The following is a 24,680-nucleotide window of genomic DNA, read 5'->3' on the forward strand; positions in this document are numbered from 1 at the left end:
TTTTTTTTTTTTGAGAAAGAGCCTCACTCAGTCACCCAGGCTGTAGTACAATGGCACAATTGTGGCTCACTGCAGCCTTGACTTCCCAGGCTCAAGTGATCCTCCTGCCTCTGTTTCCCAAGTACCTGGGACACAGGCACGCACTACCACACCCAGTCAATTTTTTTATTTTTTTTTGTAGATATGGGGTCTCCTTATGTTACCCATGCTGCTTTTTAAAAAAAATTTTTTTTAACAGAGATAGGGTCTTTGCTGTGTGGTCCAAACTGGTCCACATAACTCCTGGCTTCAAGCAATCCTCCCACCTCAGCTTCCCAAAGTCCTGGGATTACAGGTGTGAGCCACTGTGCCCACCTGCATTTTTCAGACTCAGTTCATCATCTGTTTTAGTCTACTACTGTTTTATATTCATTCTTGTTTGTATTTCCTGTTTCCTTCCACTTTCATACATTCTGAGTTAATTTTTTTTTAAGTCCCATAAAATCATACTGACTTCCTCCTATTCTTATTGGGATTATCTGTAATTATATGACCAGATTTTCCTTGTCAGAACCTCACAGAACTTGGCTGGGCACGGTGGCTCACACCTGGAATCCCAGCACTTTGGGAGGCCAAGGCGGGTGGATCACCTGAGGTCAGGAGTCCAAGACCAGCCTGGCCAACGTGGTGAAACCTCGTCTCTACTAAAAGAAAAAAAAAAAAAAAAATTAGCCGAGCATGGTGGCTCACGCCTGTAGTCCCAGCTACTTGGGGAGGCTGAGGCCCGAGAATTGCTCGAACCCAGGAGGCAGAAGTCGCAGTGAGCCGAGATCACACCACTGCACTCCAGCCTGGGCAACAGAATGAAACTCGGTCTCAAAAAAAAAAAAAAGGCCAGGCACAGTGGCTCATGCCTATAATCACAACACTTTGAAAGGCTGAGGTGGGTGGATCATTTGAGGTCAGGAGCCCAAGATCAGCCTGGACAACATGATGAAACTCCGCCTCTACTAAAAATACAAAAATTAACCGGGGGTGGTGGTGGGCGCCTGTAGTTCCAGCCACTTGGGAGCCTGAGGCAGGACCTCACAGAACTCAACAGATTCCTTTTAAAAGTTTTAGGCTATGAAATCCTGAGCCAAGGCATCATGTCTGATGATGCTCAACACTACTAACACTACTTGCAATCACAATTACACATCAGACATTGTTTTATTTGGTAATCCCCAAGTGATTTTTGTTGGCCAGGGATCCTATCTTAAATTTTTGAGTAGAATACTTAGCACAATGCTATGCATTTATTAAATGCATAAAAAAACTGAACATTAATGGAAGAGACATATTTTCTGTTCTCAGGAGCAAACAATACAAACGTATCATTAATAGCAAAGACAGCTAAATATATGTAGGCCTCAACACTTCCTTAGAGTTCCCATTGTGTATACCTATACTCATCAAACTTCCTTAGAAAACAATAAGTAACATGGAAATGTTTTTGAAAGTTCTTATAATTCATCTATTAAATTCCAATAGCTTTAGCAGTACACTTCTAAACTTCTCAGGTCACAAGGCAGGAAGGGCAAGAAATAAGGGGAGAATACATATAAAATAGGAATTTCAAGCAAAACAGTAACATTTTTGGATGAAAATTACTGAAGTGTTGACTATATACCACACACTGTTCTTAATTCATGCCACTGGAGGAAAGTAGAAATTTGGATATGTCAACAACAAAAAAATCTTTTTTTGAGACAGGGTCTTGCTCTGTCACCCAGGCTAGAGCATAGCAGTGTGACCATAGCTCACTACAGCCTCAACCTCCTCGGCTCAAGCAATCCTCCCACCTCAGCCTCCAGAGTAGCTGGGACTACAGGCACATAACACCACACCCAGCTAATTTTTCTATTTTTTGTAGAGACAGGGTCTCACTATGTTGCCAGAGCTGGTCTCAAATTCCTGGGCTCAAGGGATCCTCCTACCTCAGCCTACCAAAGTGCTGGGATTACAGGCATGAGCCATCACGCCTGGCTAACAAGAAAAAAAATTTTCACATCACTTCAGTTGGCTTTATAATTCAGAAAAATTTCCTTATTATATTTTGCATGGAGTAATTATCAAAACTGTTTTGGAACCCCCCCAAGCTCAAATTAACTGACAGACAAGTGGAATCCTTACGTATGTTAAATAGGAAGGAAGTCAGCCTAAGATGAAAAGACACCACTCACCAATGATAATTCATTTAAGTAGACAGTTATAGGAAAGCAATAACCATGATGTCATGTGGCTATATGGGCTCTGAAGTAAGACTACATGAGTTCAAATCCTAGGTCTACCAGTTATTAGTTGAATGAGCTTTGATAAGTTATTTAACTTTTCTGTGCTCAGTATCCTCATGTGTAAAATGGTAACAGTACCTACTTCAAGTTGTTTCGAGGATTCAATTAAGTTAAACCATGTATGTGTTTAAAAGAGTAACCACTTGGCCAGGTGCGGTGGCTCACACCTGTAATCCCATCATTTTGGGAGGCCAAGGCAGGTAGATCACCTGAGGTCAGGAGTTCAAGACCAGCCTGACCAACATGGTGAAACCTCGCCTCTACTAAAAAAAAAAAAAATACAAAATTAGCCGGGCATAGTGGCGCATACTGGCAATCTCAGCTACTCGGGAGGCTGAGATAGTAGAATCGCTTGAACCTGGGAGGCAGAGGTTGCAGTGAGCCGAGATCGCACCATTTGCACTCCAGCCTGGGCAACAAGAGCAAAACTCTGTCTCAAAAAAAATAATAATTAAAAAAAAAAAAAGAGTTCATAGCACTCAAAAACCATTATGGATGGTTCTTTTTATAGCTACTTAATGATGTTTTAAGTAAGATATAAGGCCCATGTAAACACATCCTCATAATTTCATACATCTTTATTCAGCTCTATAGACTGAGCCTAATAATTAATAAGTTAGTTATCTTTAATTGAAAAAAATCACTGGCCGGGCACAATGGCTCACGCCTGGAATCCCAGCACTTTGGGAGGCCGAGGTGGGTGGATCATGAGGTCAGGAGTTCAAGACCAGCCTGATCAACACAGTGAAACCTCGTCTCTATTAAAAATACAAAAATTAGCCAGGCTTGGTGGCGCGTGCCTGTAATTCCAGCTATTCCGGAGGCTGAGGCAGGAGAATCGCTTGAACCCAGGAGGCGGAGGTTGCAGTGAGCCAAGATCGCACCACTGCACTCCAACCCGGGTGACACAGCAAGACCCCGTCTCAAAAAAAAAAAAAGAAAAAAAAAAATCTTTAGTTCTCAAGTTGAAGAAGTTGTGCTAACTAACCCCCATCATTGTCTTGAACAACATAATTTTAGGGAAAATAATTCATGAGGTCACTTACCAGATCTTAATCCAATCTAATCAAATGAGCTCTAAATTCACTTTAAACTTGACAAAAATCACCCATTTAAGTTTAAACAGACTTCTCTCTAAATACTATTACCACTTTACTGGTAAAAGGTCCTTCCTGATCAAAAGGACTCCCTTCTCATTCCAAGGACACACCCATCATCAGAATATTATGTCAAATCTAATCAGTCAATGGTTCAATTACAACTAGAATGTTTGAGCAATGATGTGCACAAAGTCCTAGGTATGAATGGAGAAGTCTTGGGAAGGCTCCATTTAATGTCTTACTCATTCTCATTCTGAATCTATCAAAAAAAAATGACAGTGAGTCACTTGGATACAAAATCCTTTGTCATTTTTAAATCAGGTGCTTAAAGTTGTTATCTATCTTAAATACATCAGAGTTGCTCAGTGAAATTATTGAAGACTGTTGCTGCCTCTATGTAAGCGAATACAGTGAGAATTCAAAAACCAGAAACAAATCAGAAATCACTATATCCCAACAAAATAAGATTGTCTCTCATTTGCAAAACTAAACTACCATGAAAGAAGTGAGTTTAAAGGCCACTTAACTGCCTGCTAAAAAACTGAAGCTCAACAACTTGCCAAGAAAATAAAGCTGAATTCAGTTTGTGGATCAGTCCCATGATTCTTCACTCCAACAAAAGACAGGAATTTCACTGAGCATTTCAGGTACAATCCATGTGTAGCACTTACCTGCAGCTTGTCCAGTCTTTGCCAGGAGAGATCCCAGTTCCAGGATGCTCTGCTCTTTGACTTGCACTGCCTCTTCATCGTTTTCCTGAATGTCACGCTTCACTGGGAGAGGAAAATGCAAACCTTCTTAAAATTCTGACCAAAAAATGAAGACTGAGGGAAATTTCACCCTCATAAGATCCATTACAAACTCAAACATATTTACCAAAAGACAAATTCTAGAGTTAAAAAAAAAAAACTCTAAGCCAGGAAAAAAAAAAAAGATCATATATACGTAGAATATGCTCCATGTAAATCATAAAAAAAGGATTCTTCTCTTTGATTTTAAATGTGCCTTTTCATTCTACCCAGCAGAATTTTGCTTACCTACATACACTAAGTTTCTGTTGTGGTCACTTGGTTAAAGCGAAATTAAAACAAAACAAATCCTTCATACTTATGGTGCCAAGATCTGTTCCAGTCACTATTTTATGGGAAGATATTAAACATGCCTGTGCGTTTATGCCACAAACTAAAATCAATTGACCAAGTTACTGATGCCTGTAAGTCAAAAGCGTTTCAATAAACTTTAGGTCTGTGCAAAGCCTCAGCTGATGGGTGGTGTTAGGGATAAGCAGGTCTATAAAGCCATTCAAGAAAAACAACTCTATCAAAGCCCCAGATCCTGCACAGCTACACTTAGGAGAGACTGCTGCTTTTTAATGCATTGAGGTCTGTTAAAATAACTTTGTGCTATCTGTCCTATTTTCAACAGTTAATAACTATTTTAACATTCAAACATGGAATAGCCTCTCCAAGTTTGTAGTGATCATCACTAGTTACTACTACTCTTACAAAGCATCATGACTTGACAAAAACCATGATGGAGTCCAGAGAAAGTAAGGCCGTCAACCACCATGACTCAAGCTTGCTCTAACAGTGAAGCTTTCAGGGAACTCTCCCCTAGAATAGTGGGCCAACAGGAAATACTCTAATTGTAATATTTGACGTAATTTCTACTTTATGAAAGACAAAATATTAGACACTAGACACAGACAATTAAAATTCATGCTCCTCACATTAGTTCTAAATAATAGTGTGTACTCAGAATAAAATACCCATGTAACGGTGATTGAGATGACTCTGGTTCCGTAGAAGTAACTGACCTAAGATCAGAACTTTTAAAATGAAACACCTTTTACCAATATCATTCAAAGATACACCTTGACGCCCACTTCCTCTCCTTCTCTAGTATCCCCAATGATAAAGTATCAAGATCTTGTCATTGTCCTTTCTCCGTGCAGGTCTGGAATACCAAAATTCAACACACTAAGTCAAATGCCAACATCTTGCAAGTCCCACATACAGGTGCATTCTCATACTACTTGTTGAGCCAATTCAGATCTTCCCAAACTACACTACAAAGATTCCATTACATGTGCAGTGAAGAGCTAGTCCAAGCCCTAACTGAATCCTTTATGAGTGAACATTAACGTCTTCTTCTGTCATTATAAATTTCTGTTCACACTTGAATCCCAACAGAAAGCTGCCGGAAGCGACTGGCTGGGGTTCCCATTTCAGTTTTCCTGTTGTGTACAGGTGTAAGACCATCGTATTACAGTGTTAAGAAATTTTAATTTTTCCGGCAACATGCAGCCGACCCGTTCCAAAGAATTCCCTGAACTCCGCGGCTGACAACTAACTCCCTTAACTCACTTCCAACCCCTACAGGGAGTCTGGAAAGATTAGTCACCTCCTCTAGCCAGGCGGTCCCGCTCCAACACCTCACTCTTACACCCTACACAGAGCAGATGAGCGTCTCGGCCACCTCCACAAACCAAATGCCAATCTGAGGTGTGTGTCACCCCTGAATTTCCTATATTCTGAAAGAGACCCTCCTCTTAGTGGAGCTTTCTGCCGTGGGGCTGAGGAGTAGCAGCTCCCAGCGTCCCGTGGAAGGAAACTCCCAGAGAAGAGCAAGCGCTCGCGCTCCCACCCGGAGCAGGCTGTGCTGATTACAACGGCGGGAAATGCCTGTCCAGAGCTGGTTTCGCCAAGGCCTTTCAAGTAGAGACTCTAGGACCAGTCCGTGACAAGCACGCCGGCCGGCACTGCTCCGGGTCCCAGACCAGCTCGTGCGGGCCAGAGCCGGGGACACGGCTAGGGAGGGATGGGGGCCCGGCTCGGCCCACTCTCCCACCCTACGCTGAGCCCCCCGTGAGTCAGCAGCCGGCGAGGGGACCCGGGGATTGCCTCAAGCCCTCCCACAAGAGTGAGACCTGGGAGGCTCTGGGGAGCTCCGAGCGGCCTGCGCCCCCGGCCCGGCCCCCCTCACACACACAGTGAGTCAGCAGCATCAGAGCCGGCTAGCCCGGCCCCTCTCCGCTGCCGCCGACCGACATAAGCGGAGCTGGGCCGGCGGGGCCGGGGAGGCGGCGCGGCGACCTTTACCGATGGAGTGGAGGATGTCGATGGAGGCCTCCCGGTCGGTGCTGAGTAGAGACTGGGCTCTCTGGAACTCCACCACCGCCGCCGCCGCCATCTTACCGCTCTCACACCGTCCCCGGCCGCGGCCGCCGACGCCGGAAACACACACCCGGAAAGCCCGCCCTCGGGTCCCTCCGCCTGTAGCTCCCGCGGCTCCGTTGCCAGAGCACTCCGGGAGTTGTAGTCTCTCCGCCGGGCGCTGTAGTCTCTCCGCCGGGCGCGGGCTGAGGGGTGGGGAGAGCGGGACCGCCTCGCAGGTGGGCTGCAAGCTCCCCAGCGCCTCCTAGCGGGCAGCCGGCGAGGAAAGAGGCGGTGCCCCGCAGTGGGAGCTCTAGATCGGTCCCCGCCCACCCCAAAAGAGGCTTCTTGATTCCGGCCCCGCTCGCGCACCCCTGAGAGGGGTTCCTGAGTACCGGGCTAGGTATTGAGTCAAAGCTGCGTGGCTTTCTTTGCGGCTTCCACGATTTAACCATTCATTCGGGACGATAAGTGACCTTATAAAGTGCTCGCTATGTGGCAAAGAATAGCACCATTCAAATGCGTTCCAGTGTCTGACGCCTGTGCGCCGCACACACGCTTTCCAGGCTTGACTCCCGCAGAACGCTGGCCAGCAGGTGGGCAAACCCGCCAGGACCGGAGAAAACTGTCCTCACGCGCCCATTTAACCTTGGGACAGTGCTGGACGTGATGAAGTGAAACATCACCTTTGCTCCATTCACGCCACAAATACCTCTTGGGAATCCACAGAAGCCTCACCCAGCTCCCCAGCTCAAAGAAGAAAAAAAAAAAAAGGAAGGAAGGGAGGGAGGGAGGGACGGAGGAAGGAAAAAATTGAATTATTCTTCCCAATATCTTCAGCCCCTTCAACTAAAGTCACAGATATCAGTGAAGACGTCGTGTGGACGGAAAAATGACATTCTATGAGACCACTTAGGGTTAAACTTAAGAAAGGTGCTAAAAGGATACAAAGACAATTCAGTATTAAGGAAGACCTTTCTCTAGGTGATGACGATCCAAAAATGGAATGTGCTGTCCCATAAAAGGACGCAAAAAGGGGACTAACATTGCACACCCTCCTCTGTAAGTGGAGTAGGCCATTTATATTCCTCTGTCTCCTTTTATTCTCCCAACAATGTTCTGTAAAGCAGATATTTACTCCCCTTTAATATGTGAGGGAACAGGGGTTTGAGTTATTTGGTGAAGCTCAAATCGTGATTGGAAGAGATAAAAGCTGCTGGTTAGGGAATGCCTTCCTAATTCCTGGGTGTGTTCACGTGAAAAGTAGATGACATCTCATCAGGTGGTTGTAAACAGGATTCATGACTTTGATGGAGAGTTGGATTAAATGGCTTCTAGCAAGGCGCGGTGGCTCATGCCTGTAATCCCAGCACTTTGGGAGGGCGAGGTGGGCATATCGCTTGAGCCCAGGAGTTTGAGACCAGCCTGGGCAACATAGAACCCCGACTCTACTAAAAATACAAAAATTATCCGGGCATGGTGGCGCACGCCTGTAGTCTCAGCTACTTGGAAGGCTGAGGTGGGAGGCTTTAGAAGAAATCATAGAGAGGATAGAGTGCTGGCCTCACTATAAAGAGGGAGTACTATAAAACAGTGGACCCCAACATTTTTGGCACCAGGGACCAGTTTTGTGGAAGACAATTTTTCCACGGATGTGAGGAGGGGGGATGGTTTTGGGATGAAACTGTTCCACCTCAGATCATCAGGCATTAGATTCTCATAAGGAGCAGGCAACCTAAATCCCTGGCATGCTCAGTTCACAATAGGGTTTGCCTCCTATGAGAATATAATGCTGCAGCTGATCTGACAGGGGGCGGAGCTCAGGCAGTAATGCTGGCTCCCCAACCGCTCACCTCCTGCTGTGAGGCCTGATTCCTAACAGGCCACTGACCAGTAGTGGTCCTTGGCCCAGGATTGGGGACCCCCACTGTAAAAGACTAGGAGTGTCTGCCAGATCTTTCTCCCAAGCTAGTGAGTCTTGCTGACTGTGGAAACTTATGAGCCCATCCCTGTGTGATCATCATGGTGAAAGTTTTGAGATGAACTAGACATGTCTCTTGAGGAGTTTGGCATGTGTGCACATTCATGAAGATGGGCACCCACTTCTAGCCTGCAGAATTCTGAATTAGGGAAGCTGGCTGGCACACTCTACAATAGGACAAGGAGAAAAGGCAACAATAGGGTAGCTTCCACTCCCTGTGTTTGACATGGCAAGGTTCTTATGAGCCAAGAGGATGCTGAAAAGGTAGATCATCCAGGACCTTCTTAAAGGAACCTATTCAGTAGGGCCGTATGCTAGTGTAAGGAGACCCGGAAATAAGTTGCTGGAAGTGTGGACTTCAGGAGGCAGTCACTGATGGGAGTCTTGAGATCCACAGGTAGATCCTCCAAAGAACACAAGAATACATAAATGCTCCCAACGAGAAAGAACCAGCACCTGGGTCTCTGCCTCTGACGTCATCAGTCATGTAAGAGAAGAGACCTTGACCTCTTTTAATTCCTCCTACTTCTCTGCTTTCACCAAAACCTCCTCCACCCTGGAGGAAACCCAGAAACAGCAGAGTGAGAGGGTGGAGAATGAAAAGAGTGAAACTGCAGACCAAACACAAATTTTCAACTACCTGAGACTTGGAGACAGGGGAAAAGCTTTAAGTTAGATATGAAATTAAAGTTTTGCTTTAGGCTAGACTGGACTTTCAATCATTACAAATGGCATAAAAGAGATTTAGGGGCCAGGTTCAGTGGTTCATGCCTGTAATCTCAGCACTTTGGGAGGCTGAGGCGGGCGGATCACGAGGTCAGGAGTTTGAGACCAGCCTGGCCAACATGGCAAAACCCCGTCTCTACTGAAAGTACAAAAAAATTAGCCAGGCATGGTGGCGTGTGCCTGTAATCCCAGCTACTCAGGAGGCTGAGGCAGGAGAATTGCTTGAACCCAGGAAGCAGAGGTTGCAGTGAGCCAAGATCACCCCACTGCCCTCCACCCTGGGTGACAGAGTGGGACTCTGTCTCAAAAAAAAAGAGAGAGAGAGAGAGATTTATGAGATTTTCCCATGGCATCTCCAGGGCAAAGGAAGGAAAATCCAATATTTGCCTTCAACTAGGCTAGCCACTTAGTAGCTGATGACTTTAACATGTTTCTTAATTTCTCTGATCTTTGGTTTTCTCATCTACAAAACAGGGATAATAAAATCTAGCTCACCACCTGTAATTCCAGCACTTTGGGAGGCCATCTTCATTACGTAATACTGAGACTCTATATTATAGGGATCACAAACTACTGTGTAGTAGTCACCTGTCATTGATTGCATCCATAGGTTAACAATGTCCCTAAATGTAAGTATTACTAAAATGAAAGTCATTCTCAGAAATGTGACATTCTCAATGTCACACTCACCCTCTTACTATGCCATTCTTCCCCACTTTGAGATTCTTTGTACCTCCTCAGTATAGCTCTAATGCTCTGGCCTTGTGAGAGTCTGGTTAGCATCCTCCTTACTGTGGTCCACAAAGTGTCGCATAATCTGGCGCCTGCCTACTTCTCCAACTTCAACTCTTATCACTTTGCCCCTTACACACTTTGCTCAGCTGACTTTTTCTTTTTTTTCTTTTTCTTTTTTTGTCTCTAACATGCCACGTTCCTTCTCACTTCAAAGCCTTTATATTTTCCCCTCAAAGGTTTCAGCTCAAAGGTCATTTCCACAAAGTGGCCTTCTGTGTAATCCCATCATAAGTAATCTCTTATGCCTTCAATCTAGTAACCATCACATCATTCTATTTCCTTCCTAGCATTTAACACAGTCTGTGATTTTATTACGTCAATTTTTAAATTTTTTTAATGTAAATTTTATTTTTACTTTTTTTTTTTAATTTTAAGTTTTTTAGACACAGGCCGGGCACAGTGGCTTACACCTGTAATCCCAGCACTTTGGGAGGCTGAGGTGGGTGGATCACCTGAGGTCAGAGTTCAAGACCTGCCTGGCCAACATGGCAAAAACCCATCTCTACTAAAAATACAAAAATTAACTGGACATGGTGGCAGGTGCTTGTAATCCCAGCTACTCGGGAGGCTGAGGCGGGAGAATCACTTGAACCCGGGAGGTGGAGGTTACAGTGAGCCGAGATCAGACCACTGCACTCCAGCCTGGGCAACAGAGCAAGACTTCGTCTCAAAAAAAAAAAGGATTTTAGAGACAGAGTCATGCTCTGTTGCCTAGGCTGGAGAGCAGTGGCATGATCATAGCTCACTGTAGCCTTGAACTCCTGGGCTCAAGTGATCCTCCTGCCTCAGCCTCCTGAGTAGCTGGGACTATAGGGATGCCCTACAATGCTGGGCTGATTTTTTTTTTTTTTTTGAGATGGAGTCTTGCTCTCTTGTCCAGGCTGGAGTGCAGTGGTGCGATCTCTGCTCACTGCAACCTCCGCCTCCTGGGTTCATACCATTCTCCTGCCTCAGCCTCCTGAGTAGCTGGGACTACAGGCGCCCGCCACCACGCCCAGCTAATTTTTTGTATTTTTAGTAGAGAGAGGGTTTCACCGTGTTAGCCAGGATGGTCTCGATCTGCTGACCTCGTAATCTGCCCGCCTCGGCCTCCCAAAGTGCTGGGATTACAGGCGTCAGCCACTGTGCCTCGCCCGGCTGATTTTTTTTTTTGAGAGACAAGGTCTTGCTATGTTGCCCAGGCTGGTCTCAAACTCCTGGCCTCAAGGGATTCCTCCCACCTTGACCTCCCAAAGTGCTGGGATGACAGGCATGAGCCACTATGCCCAGCCTGTTTCACCTGTTTGAATCTCATCTCCCTCCAAAAGGTTGCAGGACTACATGCTATAGAAAATGAGCACAGAATTTGAAGTCAGACAAACATGGAGCTCAATATTATCTCTGCTACCAACTAATAGTCAAATTACTTAACTATCTGATACAAAGTTTGATCATCAGTAAAACTATTTTAAAAATTGATTTTACTTAATGGTTGTACAATAATGTGATTGTATTTAATGCCACAGAACTTTTTTTTGTTTTGTTTTGTTTTTTGTTTTTTGTTTTTTGTTTTTGAGATGGAGTCTCACATTGTCACCCAGGCTGGAGTGCAGTGGTGTGATCTCGGCTCACTGTAACCTCTGCCTCCTGGGTTCAAGAGATTCTCATGACTCGGCCTCCTGAGTAGCTGGGACTACAGGCACCCACCACCACGCTCTGCTAATTTTTGCATTTTTAGTAGAGACAGGGTTTCACCATGTTGGCCAGGCTAGTCACGAACTTCTGACCTCTAGTGATCTGCCTGCCTTGGCCTCCCAAAGTGCTGGGATTACATGGGTGAGCCACCGCGCCAGGCCAGAACTGTACAATTTTAAATGGTTAAAATGGTAAATTTGATGTTATTCATATTTCACCACAATTTTAAAATTTTACTTCACAGATTTGTTGAAATTTTTTTTTTAAGAGACAAGGTCTTGCTATGTTGCCAAGGCAACTCCTGGATTCAAGACATCCTCCTGCCTTAGTTTCCCAACTAGCCAGAACTACAGGTACACACCACTGTGCCCAGCTTTGAAGTTTAAATTTTTAAAGACACTAGAACACTTCAGTGCTATTACTGACACATATATAAGTATTCCATCAGTGGCAGTTATTAAAATTGCAATTAAGTTGCTGATTAAATTAGCTGATTAGCACCCACTACTCCCCTTCCTCAGGGAGCCCAGTTGGAGGGCTAAATGAATCTTTAATAGATAATTTTCATAGTAATAGAGTGGTGATCAATTGTCAGTTCTATTTCCTTTTTATTTTATTTTATTTCTTTTAGGAGACGGTGTTCGTTCTTGTTGCCTGGGCTGGAGTGCAATGGCGTGATCTCGGCTCACCTCAACCTCCACCTCCCAGGTTCAAGCAATTCTCCTGCTTCAGCCTCCCGAGTGCCTGGGATCACAGGCGCCCACCACCACACCCGACTGATTTTGTATTTTTAATAGAGACGGGGTTACTCCATGTTGGTCAGGCTGGTCTTAAACTCCCAACCTCAGGTGATCCACCCACCTCGGCCTCCCAAAGTGCTGGGATTACAGGCATCAGCCACTGCCCACAGCCCAACAGGTAATTTTCATAGTAATAGAGTGGTGATCAATTGTCAGTTCTAGTTCCCATCTTAAGCTTCCTCACCCTCAGTCTCGTCTCCCTCCCCTCCCTGTCACGCTTCTTTCTGTCCTCATGCCACCCCCAAACATGCTACACAGCCCTAATCTTCCCTATGCTACTCTATATTCCAAAACAATTTTTTTCTATATAGCTCTTGATTGTTCACTGATCTTTCTAAACATTTTGTATCCCAAAGTTGAGCAAATAGAGGAATACTATGATGTACTATCCTGCCAATACAAGCATATATGCTCCTCCTTCTCCTCTCTCTCCTACCCTATTGTTACTGGAAAAAGGAGTCTTGGTCCAGACCCCAAGAGAAGGTTCTTGGCTCTCGCACTGGGAAGAATTCAAGGAGAATCGGAGTGCAGTGAGAAGAGAGAGTTTATTGAAAGCTACTTCATTATAGAATAGAGTGTCCTTGGAAAGCAAGTGGAGGAACACATAGTCTTTAAGTTTTTCTTCTATAGGGATCTTTTTCTATACAAAGACTAAACTAAGCTGTGCCTACATGCGGATGGGCAGACAGCATGACCAAATTTATTATGGTATTGATTTAAAGAAACCTATCCTTGACATTCTACTATGTGAGTACATCAAAGCATAACTATCTTTAAAAAAAAAAGCATAATTATCTTGAAAGCAAATCTTGTTATGGGTATTGGGACATCTGGGCTTTTCTGTTTTTGTAGAAGTCTGTCCTTGCAGGTAATCTTTAGGTTGTTTCCTCAACTATAAACATCTTATGACCATGGGTCATGCTAGTTTTTTTTTTTCTTCAGAGACTCACTCTTGTTGCCCAGGCTGGAGTGCAATGGTGCATCTCGGCTCACTGCAACCTCTGCCTTCTGGGTTCAAGCAATTCTCCTGCCTCAGCCTCCCAAGTAGCTGGGATTACAGGCGTGCACCACCACACCCAGCTAATTTTTTTTTTGAAACGGAGTTTCGCTCCTGTTGCCCAGGCTGGAGTGCAGTGGTGCAATCTTGGCTCACTGCAACCTCCGCCTCCAAGGTTTAAGCGATTCTCCTGCCTCAGCCTCCCGAGTAGCTGGGATTAAAGGTGCCCACCATCACACTGGGCCTAATTTTTGTATTTTTAGTAAAGACAGGGTTTCGCCATGTTGGCCAGGCTGGTCTCGAACTCCTGATCTCAGGTGATCTGCCCAGCCCAGCCTCCCAACGTGCTGGGATTACAGGAGTGAGCCACTGCGCATGGTGTGTCTTGCTGGTTTTAAGATGGAGTTGATTGGCCGGGTGAGGTGGCTCACACCTGTAATCCCAATACCTTGGGAGGCTGAGGCAGGCGGATCACCTGAGGTCAGGAGTTCGAGACCAACCTGGCCAACATGGCGAAACCCCATCTCTACTAAAAGTAGAAAAATTAGCCGGGTGTGGTGGCAGGCACCTGTAATCCCAGCTACCCAGGAGGCTGAGGCAGGAGAATCGCTTGAACCCAGGAGGCAGAGGTTGCAGTGAGCTGAGATTGGTCCACTGCACTCCAGCCTGGGCAACAAGAGGGAGATTCCATCTCAAAAAAAAAAAAGATGGAGTTGATTTTAAAATGACCTTATTCTGGCTCTCCTAGGCTCCTGCTTCCCTAACGCTATGACAAGGAGTTAAGGCTTGCAGTTCTACACTAGTGCTGACTCCGTAACTACGCATTCATTACCATTCGAGCTCTGGAGAGGGGGAAAAATAGTAAAAAACAAGGAAAATGTACATTATATTTTTATCTCTTTTGGGGAACCCTTCTCTCACATACTGCCACATCTCCCCAGACCTCCAGACACCTTATCGTATTTGAATTGTATTACAGTTCTCTTTTAGTGAAAGTCTGTTAGTGATAACCTTGTCTTTGACTTTATTTTACTCTCACTCTTTATTGATAGTTCAAGTGGGTATAAAATTCCTGCATTGTAACTTTTCAGTCAACATTTTAAAGGTGACTGTCTTCAGTCTAATTGAAGTTCCTTTGTAGGTAATCCATCTTTTCCCTGTAGTTAATTTTAACAAATTTTTTGTTTTCAGCTTTTATCAGCTTCACTACAAAATATTTACATCCTGATCAGGATGCACCAGCTTTCCTGAATCTCAGGATTCCTGCCTCCCAGTAATCCTGGAAAATTATCTGCCATTATCTCTTCAAATATTGCCTTCTCTGTCTCCCTTCTCTCTTGGAAATCTTATTACATGTAAGTTAGATCTGCATTGTCCAGTATAATAGTCACTAGCCACATATGGCTGTTGAGCACTAGCTAGTCCAAACTGAGCTGCGTGTGGTATAAGTGCAAAATACACACTGGGTTTCAAAGACAGTAGGAAAAAAAGAATATAAAATATTTATTCGTGACTTTATATTACACGATGAAATAATATTTTGGATTAATTTCATGTGTTTCTTTTTACTTTCTGTTAGGTTGGTACTAGAAAATTTAAATTATGTATGTATGTATCTCATATTATATTTCTATTGGACTGTGTAAAACTATCTGCATCTCTTTTCCATATCTTTTATATTTTCTATCTCCTTGTCTCTCCATACTACCTTACAAGGAATTTTCTTAATTTCATTTAATAGTTACTGGATTATATCATCAGCTCTTTCTAATCTGCTACTTAATCCATCCACTAAACTTGTTTTGCTTTGTTTTCCAGACAGAGTCTCACTCTGTTGCCCAGGCTGGAGTGCAGTGGTGCAATCTCAGCTCACTGCAACCTCTGCCTCCCGGGTTCAAGCGATTCTCTGGCCTCAGTCCCCTGAGCAGCTGGTACTACAGGCGCACGCCACCATGCCTATTTTGTTGTTATTGTTGTTGTTGTTGGGGGTTTTTTTTGTATTTTTAGTAGAGATGGGGTTTCACCATGTTGGCCAGGCTGGTTTCGTACTCCTGACCTCAAGTGATCCGCCTGCCTTGGCCTCCCAAAGTGCTGGGATTACAGGCGTGAGCCATCGCGCCCAGCCCATTCACTCAACTTTAGTGTTAACCAACTTAAAACATATTTTTTGGTCCTCCTGCTTGCACTATGACAGCCAACATGAAGCCGCAGGGGCGGCCGCCCAGAGTCAGAGTCTGAGTTGTGACCAGCTGCAAGTATCCGTGTTGTGTCCTCCTGGGGAAGAGGAAAGGGTCATTTGGAGCCAGCAGTTTTCAGCTTTCTGGGGGTCATTTGGAGTTCAGTGAGAACTGGAAAGAATGTGCTCAAAGGGAAACCTGGGAAGAAGCTCTTCACCTGAAAAATGTTTGCTTTGCCTCAGTTGTGAATTCTTTCACTGAGAAGAATTACCATTATGTTACTGTATTAATGAAAGGAGAAGTGGACGTGACTCATGATTCAGAACCAAAGAATGTAGAGCCTGAAAAAAATGAAAGTTGGGAGTGGGTTCCCTGGGAACAATTTCCTCCTTCTGGGCCCTGTGTTCTTTAAAAGAACAAAACTATGTTCCATTTAAAGATCTGAACCATCTGGTAGGATACAAAGGAAATCATCTCTAGGTGGCCAAGAAGATTTCTTGATTTTCTTTAAAAGACAAAAATAAGGTCAGGTTAGGGAATGAAAAATATCTACATTTCGGTGCAACTCCATTTTATCTAAAAAAGTTCTTGTGATCACCTGTTTATTTGCAGTCTCTTAATGTACCCACCACCCTTTCAGCTAGTACTGGATAACATTTTTCTGAAATATGTATAATTGAATTATATTTCAGACACAGGATATATGATAAATACTGATATTATGGGTAATCTGCTTTCCATATTTATCTGTGATATTTACTGTGCAGTTTGTCATTACTAGCTTGCATGGAATAGGATGCAGTCGAATTTGCCTTAGTGTTCTGTTCAAATAGAAATCAGAATTCAAATATTGTAGTTTAGATTCAAACACAGTATGCCTGTTGCAAAATTTACCAAGTTTGTTGATTTATTAATTTAAATTATTTTTAAAATTATTAATTTATTTTTAAAAAGTGGATTGGGGGTAATATATTGTGATAGTCTTTGCAACTTACAGGGAATAGGACAGGCCATTAGGGTGTATTTCCCAGGTTTCCAACTGAGAACCTAAACCCAGAGAAGTGAGACAAACCATCTAATGTCTGTATCCTACTATTGACAGGCTGTGTGATGTTGGATTTCTCATTTACTCTCTCTGAGGTCCAGGGTCCTTATTTGTAAAATGATGACATTCGTCTAGAGCAGTGGTTCTCAAAGTATGGTCTGGGGGTCTTCAAGAGCCTTTGAAGAGTATTCTAGGTCAAAGCTACTTTTATAATACTAAGACATAATTTATCTTTTGCACTCTCATTTTCTCATGAGTGTCCAGAGGAATTTTTGAGCAGCTATCTGGTGTGATATTATAACAGGCTGAATAAAGAAGTAGATATGAGAATCTAGCTTTCATCTACCGTCAGACATTAAAGATACTTGCAAAAATGTAAAGCATGGCTGGGCACGGTGGCTCACGCCTGTAATCCCAGCACTTTGGGAGGCCGAGGCAGGCAGATCACGAGGTCAGGAGATCGAGACCATCCTGGCTAACATGGTGAAATCCCATCTCTACTAAAAATACAAAAAATTAGCCGGGCGTGGTGGTGGGCGCCTGTAGTCCCAGCTACTCGGGAGGCTGAGGCAGAAGAATGGCATGAACTGGGGAGGCAGAGGTTGCAGTGAGACGAGATCACGCCACTGCACTCCAGCCTGGGCAACACAGCAAGACTGTCTCAAAAAAGTAAAGTAGTTGGGGCTCTTCTCACTAATGAATTTTTCTTGTTGTTTAGAAAAATAGTTATTTTTTGTGAGTCTTACTATGTGAAAAAATAGCTATTTTTCAAAAAAATTATTTAATTTAACACATATTGGGCTTTTGTTACTCGTAAATAATTAGTAATTTTTTTTTTTTGAGATGGAGTTTCGCTTTTGTTGCCCAGGTAGGAGTGCAATGGGGTGATCTCGGCTCACCGCAACCTCTGCCTCCCGGGTTCAAGCGATTCTCCTGACTCAGCCTCCCGAGTAGCTGAGATTACAGGCATGAGCCACCATGCCCAGCTAATTTTGTATTTTTAGTAGAGACGGGGTTTCTCCAGGTTGGTCAGGCTGGTCTCGAATTCCCAACCTCAGGTGATCTGCCCGCCTCGGCCTCCCCTAGTGCTGGGATTACAGGCGTGAGCCACCATGCCCAGAGAAAATAATGAAAATTTTAAGAAAAAAATAAATAAAACCTATTTTTTTATTTCTACAAGATTGGTTTCGTCCTTCTCTAAAGCTGACTTTTTTCAAAGTATCATATTATTTGCTTATGCTTTGGGTTCCTTCTTTTGTGCTTTTCATTCTTTAAAACAAAGTCTCTAATCTGTATCTGATCATTATTGCTATTTGTGGGAGCCTGATCCTGCAGTTTGTTGTGTCTGCTGACTCTCCCTCCTGCAGGATTGTTTTCTCCTGTATTTGTAATTATGGATTATGAGCTCATCTTCAACTGGGTTTTATCTTTGTTATTGCTAGGAGATCTGGGTTGAGTTCACTTCTGCAATCACATCTCAATATTATGTGTTCATGACTACATTGATGTTAGTTTACAGAGTTTGGGGAATTTCTCCACTACAAAGATAATATGATTTAATCCCTGATATAGTTTGAACGTGTGTCTCTGCCCAAATCTTATGTTGAATTGTAATTCCCAGTATTGGGGGTGGCGCCTGGAGGGAGGTGATTGGATCATGGGGGTTGATTTCTTATGAATGGTTTAGTACCATCCCTTGGTGCTGTCCTCATGATAGCAAGTGACTTCTCTCAAGACCTGGCTGTTTAAAAGTGTGGCACCTTGGCTGGGCATGGTGGCTCACACCTGTAATCACAGCACTTTGGGAGGCCAAGGTGGGCGAATCACTTGAGGCCAAGAGTTCGAGATCAGCCTGGCCAACATGGTGAAACCCCATCTCTAGTAAAAATACAAAAATTGGCCAGGCATGGTGGTGGGCACCTATAATCCTAGCTACTCAAGAGGCTGAGCAGTCTGAAAAATATAAAATAAAAAATATATAAAAACAACAGGCTGGGTGCAGTGGCTCACACCTGTAATCCCAGCACTTTGGGAGGCCAAGGCGGGCAGATCACGAGGTCAAGAGATCGAGACCATCCTGGCCAACATGGTGAAACCCCGTCTTCTACTAAAAATATAAAAATTAGCTGGGTATGGTGGTGCACGCTAGTAGTCCCAGCTACTCATGAGGCTGAGGCAGGAGAATCACTTGAACCCAGGAGGCAGAGGTTGCAGTGAGCCAAGATCGCACCACCGTACTCCAGCCTGGTGACAGAGCGAGACTCTATCTCAAAAAAAAAAAAAAAAAATATATATATATATATATAAAATAAAAGTGTGGCACCTTGCTCTCTCTTGCTCCTGCTTTCACCACGTGATGTGCCTGCTCCCACTTTGCCTTCTGCCATGATTAGAAGCTTCCTGAAGCTTCCCCAAAAGCAGATGCCACATGGCTTCCTGTGCAGCTGCAGAACCATGAGCCAATTAAACCTCATTTCTGATAAATTATTCAGTCTCAGGTATTTCTTTTTCTTTTACTTTTTTGAGACAGAGTCTCACTCTGTCGCCCATGCTGGAGTGCAGTAGTGCAATCTCGGCTCACTGCAACTTCTGCCTCCTGGGCTGAAGCGATTCTTGTCCCTCAGCCTCCCGAGTAGCTGGGATTACAGGCATGAGCCACCATACTCGGCTAATTTTTTTGTAGTTTTAGTAGAGATGGGGTTTTGCCATGTTGGCCAGGCTGGTCTCAAACTCCTGACCTCAAGTGATCCAACTGCCTTGGCCTTCCAAAGTACTGGGATTATAGGTGTGAGCCACTACACCTGGCCTCTGGTATTTCTTTGTAGCAACACAAAAACAGCCTAATACAATTCCCAAATGAGAAAGTCATAAAGTTACAATTTACCAGAGCAGATTTTTATTTATTTTTCTACCCAGGCTGAAACAAATATGTTTCCTTGTTGGCTGCCTGTGTCAGGGGATACAGGGGATAGCTTTTTTTTTTTTTTTTTTCCTGGCTACCTCTTTCATTGAAGGGACAGCCCTTTGAGCATCCTGGCTTTAGATAGGTTTCAATTTCCACGTTGCCCAAGCTAAAACTCTTGTCTCTTTCCCTATGTGTGGTTTAAAATCCAAGCCCCAAGATTATCAGAAGATAAATTCCATCTGTATTAGTCTGTTATCACACTGCCAAAATGAACTACCTAAGACTGGGTAATTTATAAGGAAAAGAGATTTAGGCCAGGCACAGTAGCTCATGCCTGTAATCCCAGCACTTTTGGAGGCCAAAGTGGGTGGATCACCTGAGGTCAAGAGTTCGAGACCAGCCTGGCCAACATGGCAAAACCCCGTCTCTACTAAAACTACAAAAATTAGCCAGGCATGGTTGTGGGTGCCTGTAATCCCCGCTACTCAGTTGGCTGAGGCACGAGAATCACTTGAACCTGGGAGGCAGAGGTTGCAGTAAGTTGAGATCGCACCACTGAACTCCAGCCTGAGTGACAGAGTGAGACTCCTTTCAGGGGAAAAAGAAGAAAAAAGATAAGAGGTTTAATCAGCTCACGGTTCTGTGGGCGGTACAGGTTTCTGCTTCTGGAGAGGCCTCAGAAAACTTACAATCATAGTGGAAGGCAAAGGGGAAGCAAGCACATCTTCACATGGCTGGCAGAAGAGAGGGGGGTGGGGGAGGTGCTACACACTTTTAAACAAGCAGCACTAAGGGGATGGTGCTAAACCATTAGAAACTGCCCCCATGATCCAATCACCTTCCACCAGGCCCCTCCTTCAACACTGAGGATTATAATTAGACATGAGATTAGGGCAAGGACACAGAGCCAAACCGTATCATTCTGCCCCTGGCCCCTCACAAATCTCATGTCCTTCTCACATTTCAAAACAAAATCATGCCTTCCTAACAGTCCCTCAAAGTCTTAACTCATTCTAGCATTAACTCAAAAGTCCAAGTCCAAAGTCTCATCTGAGACAAGGCAAGACTTCCCTTCCACCGACGAGCCTGTAAAGTCAAAAACAAGTAATCAAGTTAGTTGCTTTCAAGACACAATGGGGATATAGGCCTTGGGTAAATACACCCATTCTAAGAGAAAGAATTCAGCCAAAACAAAGGGGCTATATGCCCCATGCAAGTCCAAAACCCAGCAGGGCAGTCATTAAACCTTAGAGCTCCAAAATAATCTCCTTTGACTCTATGTGTCACATCCAGTCCACACTGATGCAAGGGGTGGGCTCCCAAGGCCTTAGACAGTTGTATCTCTGTAACCTTGCAGGGCATAGCCCCTGCAGGTGCTTTCATGGGCTGATGTTGAGTGCCTGTGGCTTTTCCAGGTGCACAGTGTGAGCCATTCATGGATCTACCATTCTGGGGTCTTGAAGGTGGTGGCCTTCTTCTCACAGCTCCACTAGGCAGTGCCCCAGTGGGGACTTTTGTGTGGGGACTCCAACCCCATATTTCCCCTCTGCATTGCCCTAGTAGAGGGTCTCCATGAGGGCTCCACCCCTGCAGCAGACTTCTGCCTGGACATCCAGGTGTTTCCATCTGAAATGTAGGTGGAAGCTCCCAAGCCTCAATTCTTACCCTCTGCATACATGCAGGCTTAATACCACATGGAAGCCACTAAGGCTTTTAGCTTGCATCCTCTGAAACAATGGCTGAGCTGTACCTCGGCCCCTTTTAGCCATGGCTGGAGCTGAGTGATCACGATGCAGGGTGCCAGGTTTCAAGGCTTCACACAGCAGCAGGGCCCTGGGCCTGGCCCACAGAACCATCCCTGCAGCCCAGGCCTCCAGGCCTGTGATGGGAGGGGCTGCCAGGAAGGTCTCTGAAGTGCCTTGGAGGCATTTTCCCCATTGTCTTGGCTATTAACATTTGGCTCCTCTTCACTTATTCAAATTTCTGCAACCTGCTTGAATTCTTCCCTAGAAAATGGGTTTTTCTTTTCTACCACACAGCTGGGCTGCAAATTTTCCAAAATTTATGCTCTGCTTCTCTTTTAAATATAAATTCCAGTTTCAGATAATCTCTTTGCACATGCATATAAGCATACACGGTTAGAAGCACCCACTGTTAAATGCTTTACTACTTAGAAATTTCTTCCACCAGATAGCCTAAATCATCTCTCTCAAGTTCAAAGTTCAACAGATCCCTAGAGCAGGGGCACAATGCCACCAGTCTCTTTGCTAAAGCATAGCAAGAGTGACCTTCACTCCAGTTTCCAGTAAGTTCCTCATCTGCATCTGAGACCACCTTGGCCTGGACTTCATTGTCCATATCACTATCAGCATTTTGGTCACAACCATTCAATAAGTCTCTAGGAAGTTCCAAACTTTCCCTCATCTTCTTGTCTTCTTCTGAGCTCTCCAAACTGTTCCAACCTCTGCCCATTACCCAGTCCCAAAGTCACTTCCACATTTTCAGGTATGTTTATAGCAATGCCCCACTTCTCTGGTACCAATTTTCTGTATTAGTCCATTCTAACACTGCTATAAAGAACTACCTGAGACTGGGTAATTTATAAAGAAAAGAGATTTAATCGGTTCATCGTTCTGTGGGCTGTACAGGCTTTTGCTTCTGGGGAGGCCTCAGGAAACTTGCAATCATAGCAGAAAGCAAAGGGGAAGCAAGCACATATTCACATGACCAGCAACAGAGAGGTGAGTGGGAGAGGTGCTACATGCATTTAAACAAGCAGCCCTAGAGGGATGGTGCTAAACCATTAGAAGCTGCCCCATGATCCAATCACCTCCCATCAGGCCCCTCCTCCAACACGGGGGATTACAATTAGACCTTAGATTTGGACAGGGACACAAAGCCAAACCATATCACCATCCCTCCTCCAACCAGGGCTGCTGAAATATACACTCATGCTTACTACTCTGATCTTACACTTTTTTTCTTTGCTTTTTAACTATGATTCCTTTTTTTCCTTTATCTTGTCTTTTCTTTTTTTTTTTTTTTGAGACAAAGTCTTGCTCTGTCACCCAGGCTGGAGTGCAGTGGCACGATCTCGGCTCACTGCAACCTCTGCCTGCCGGGTTCAAGCGATTCTCCTGCCTCAGCCTCCCGAGTAGCTGGGATTACAGTCACATGCCACCACCCCCGGCTAATTTTTGTATTCTTAGTAGAGATGGGGTTTCACCATGTTGGCCAGGCTGGTCTCAAACTCTTGACCTCATGATCCACCCACCTCGGCCTCCCAAAGTGCTGGGATTACAGGCATGAGCCACTGTGCCCAGCCTTTTTAACACAGGGACTCACTATGTGTTGCCCAGACTGGTCTTGAACTACTCCTGGCCTGGAGTGATCCTTCCAGCTTGGCCTCCCGAAGCTCTGGGATTATAGGTGTGAGCCACCATGCCCAACCTATCATTCTTTTGTTTTTAAAGTCTCACTATGTTGCCCAGGCTGGTCTTGAACTCCTGGGCTTGAGAGATCCTCCTGCCTGGTATCAGCCAATCTTTCTTTCTTTCTTTCTTTCTTTCTTTCTTTCTTTCTTTCTTTCTTTCTTTCTTTCTTTCTTTCTTTCTTCCTTCCTTTTTTTTTTTTTTTTTTTTTTGAGACAAAGTCTCACTCTTGTCACCTAGGCTGCAGTGCAGTCGCATGATCTTGGCTCACTCCAACCTCTACCTCCCAAGTTCAAGCAATTCTCCCGCCTCAGCCTCCCGAGTATCTGAGAGTACAGGCACAGGCCACCACACCTGGCTAATTTTTGTATTTTTAGTACAGACGGGGTTTCACCATGTTGGCCATGCTGGTCTTGAACTCCTGAGGGTAATCCACCCAACTCAGCCTCCCAAAGTGCTGGAATTACAAGCGTGAGCCACCATGCCCAGCCTATCATTCTTAATATTCATTCATTTATCAGACATTTATTGAGCCCCTACTATTTTCCAGGTACTAATCTAGGTACTGGGAATACAGAAACAATGTGAAGTCCCTGGCCCTTATATTCTACTCAATTAGAAAGACAATTATGGGCCAGGTGTGGTGGCTCACGCTTGTAATCCCAGCGCTTTGTGAGGCCAAGGAGGGCAGATCACCTGAGATCAGGAGTTCGAGACCAGTCTGGCCAACATGGCAAAACCTTGTCTCTACTAAGAATACCAAAATTAGCCGGGCATGGTGGCTCGCACCTGTAATCCTAGCACTTTGGGAGGCTGAGGCAGGAGGATTGCTTGAGGTCAGCAGTTCAAGACAAATCTAGCCAACATAGTGAGAACTCATCTCTAAAATAAAGAAAAAAAATTGATTTTAAAATATTATTTTTCATCTTTAACTTTAAAATGTATTTTATTCATTTTATAATTAATATATAATTAATTTAACACATGGAGTATTACTTATAATTTAATTTATATAAATTAAATATGATACATTAATACTATTTATGAATAAACAGATATACATATAATGGGGGATATATACCCTCCCCCATTTTTATTGATGGAGTTCACAATTGTAAAAACTTGAAACCAATTCCTTTAAAACAGCCACCACTCAGGCACCTGTAACACGGCTACTCGGGAGGCTGAGACAGGAGAATCGCTTGAACCTGGGAGGCAGAGGTTGCGGTGAGTCGAGATCGTGCCATTGCATACCAGCCTGGGCAACAGAGAGATACTCTGTCTCAAAAAGTATATGTAAATAAAAATAAAAAATCAAAAAATAGCCACCACTTCCACAACATTCCTAGTACTAGATTTTTCCTCCTCTTAAGCCCACCAACATCCTCTATCTCTGAGTATTTGTTGTGGTTTCTTAATTTTTATTTATTTTTTATTTTTTATGTTATTTTTATTTATTCATTTATTTATTTTTTTGGGGACAGAGTCTTGCTCCATTGCTCAGGCTGGAGTGCAGTGGTGCAATCTCAGCTCACTGCAACTTCTGCCTCCCGGGTTCAAGCGATTCTTCTGCCTCAGC

At 44.2% G+C, this 24,680-nt stretch overlaps 1 protein-coding gene and 1 pseudogene across 1 annotated transcript in view; one reads left to right on the forward strand and one right to left on the reverse strand.

The window, feature by feature from the left end:
• Window positions 1–7,192, reverse strand: part of PSMD11 (proteasome 26S subunit, non-ATPase 11) — a 37,157-nt gene extending 29,965 nt beyond the window's left edge. The window contains exons 1-2 of the mRNA XM_003818017.7: window positions 6,517–7,192; window positions 4,087–4,188 (exon numbers count right to left, since the gene is read on the reverse strand). Of these exons, the coding sequence (XP_003818065.1) occupies window positions 4,087–4,188; window positions 6,517–6,607 (193 nt within the window). The 5' untranslated portion in view covers window positions 6,608–7,192. The remainder of the gene's footprint in view (window positions 1–4,086; window positions 4,189–6,516) is intronic.
• A 252-nt stretch (window positions 7,193–7,444) lies between these two features.
• Window positions 7,445–23,509, forward strand: LOC129394400 (nucleotide triphosphate diphosphatase NUDT15-like; annotated as a pseudogene).
• Window positions 23,510–24,680: the final 1,171 nt, after the last annotated feature.

This window comes from Pan paniscus, chromosome 19 (assembly GCF_029289425.2).
Source record: "Pan paniscus chromosome 19, NHGRI_mPanPan1-v2.0_pri, whole genome shotgun sequence".
NCBI classification, from domain to species: Eukaryota; Metazoa; Chordata; class Mammalia; order Primates; family Hominidae; genus Pan; species Pan paniscus.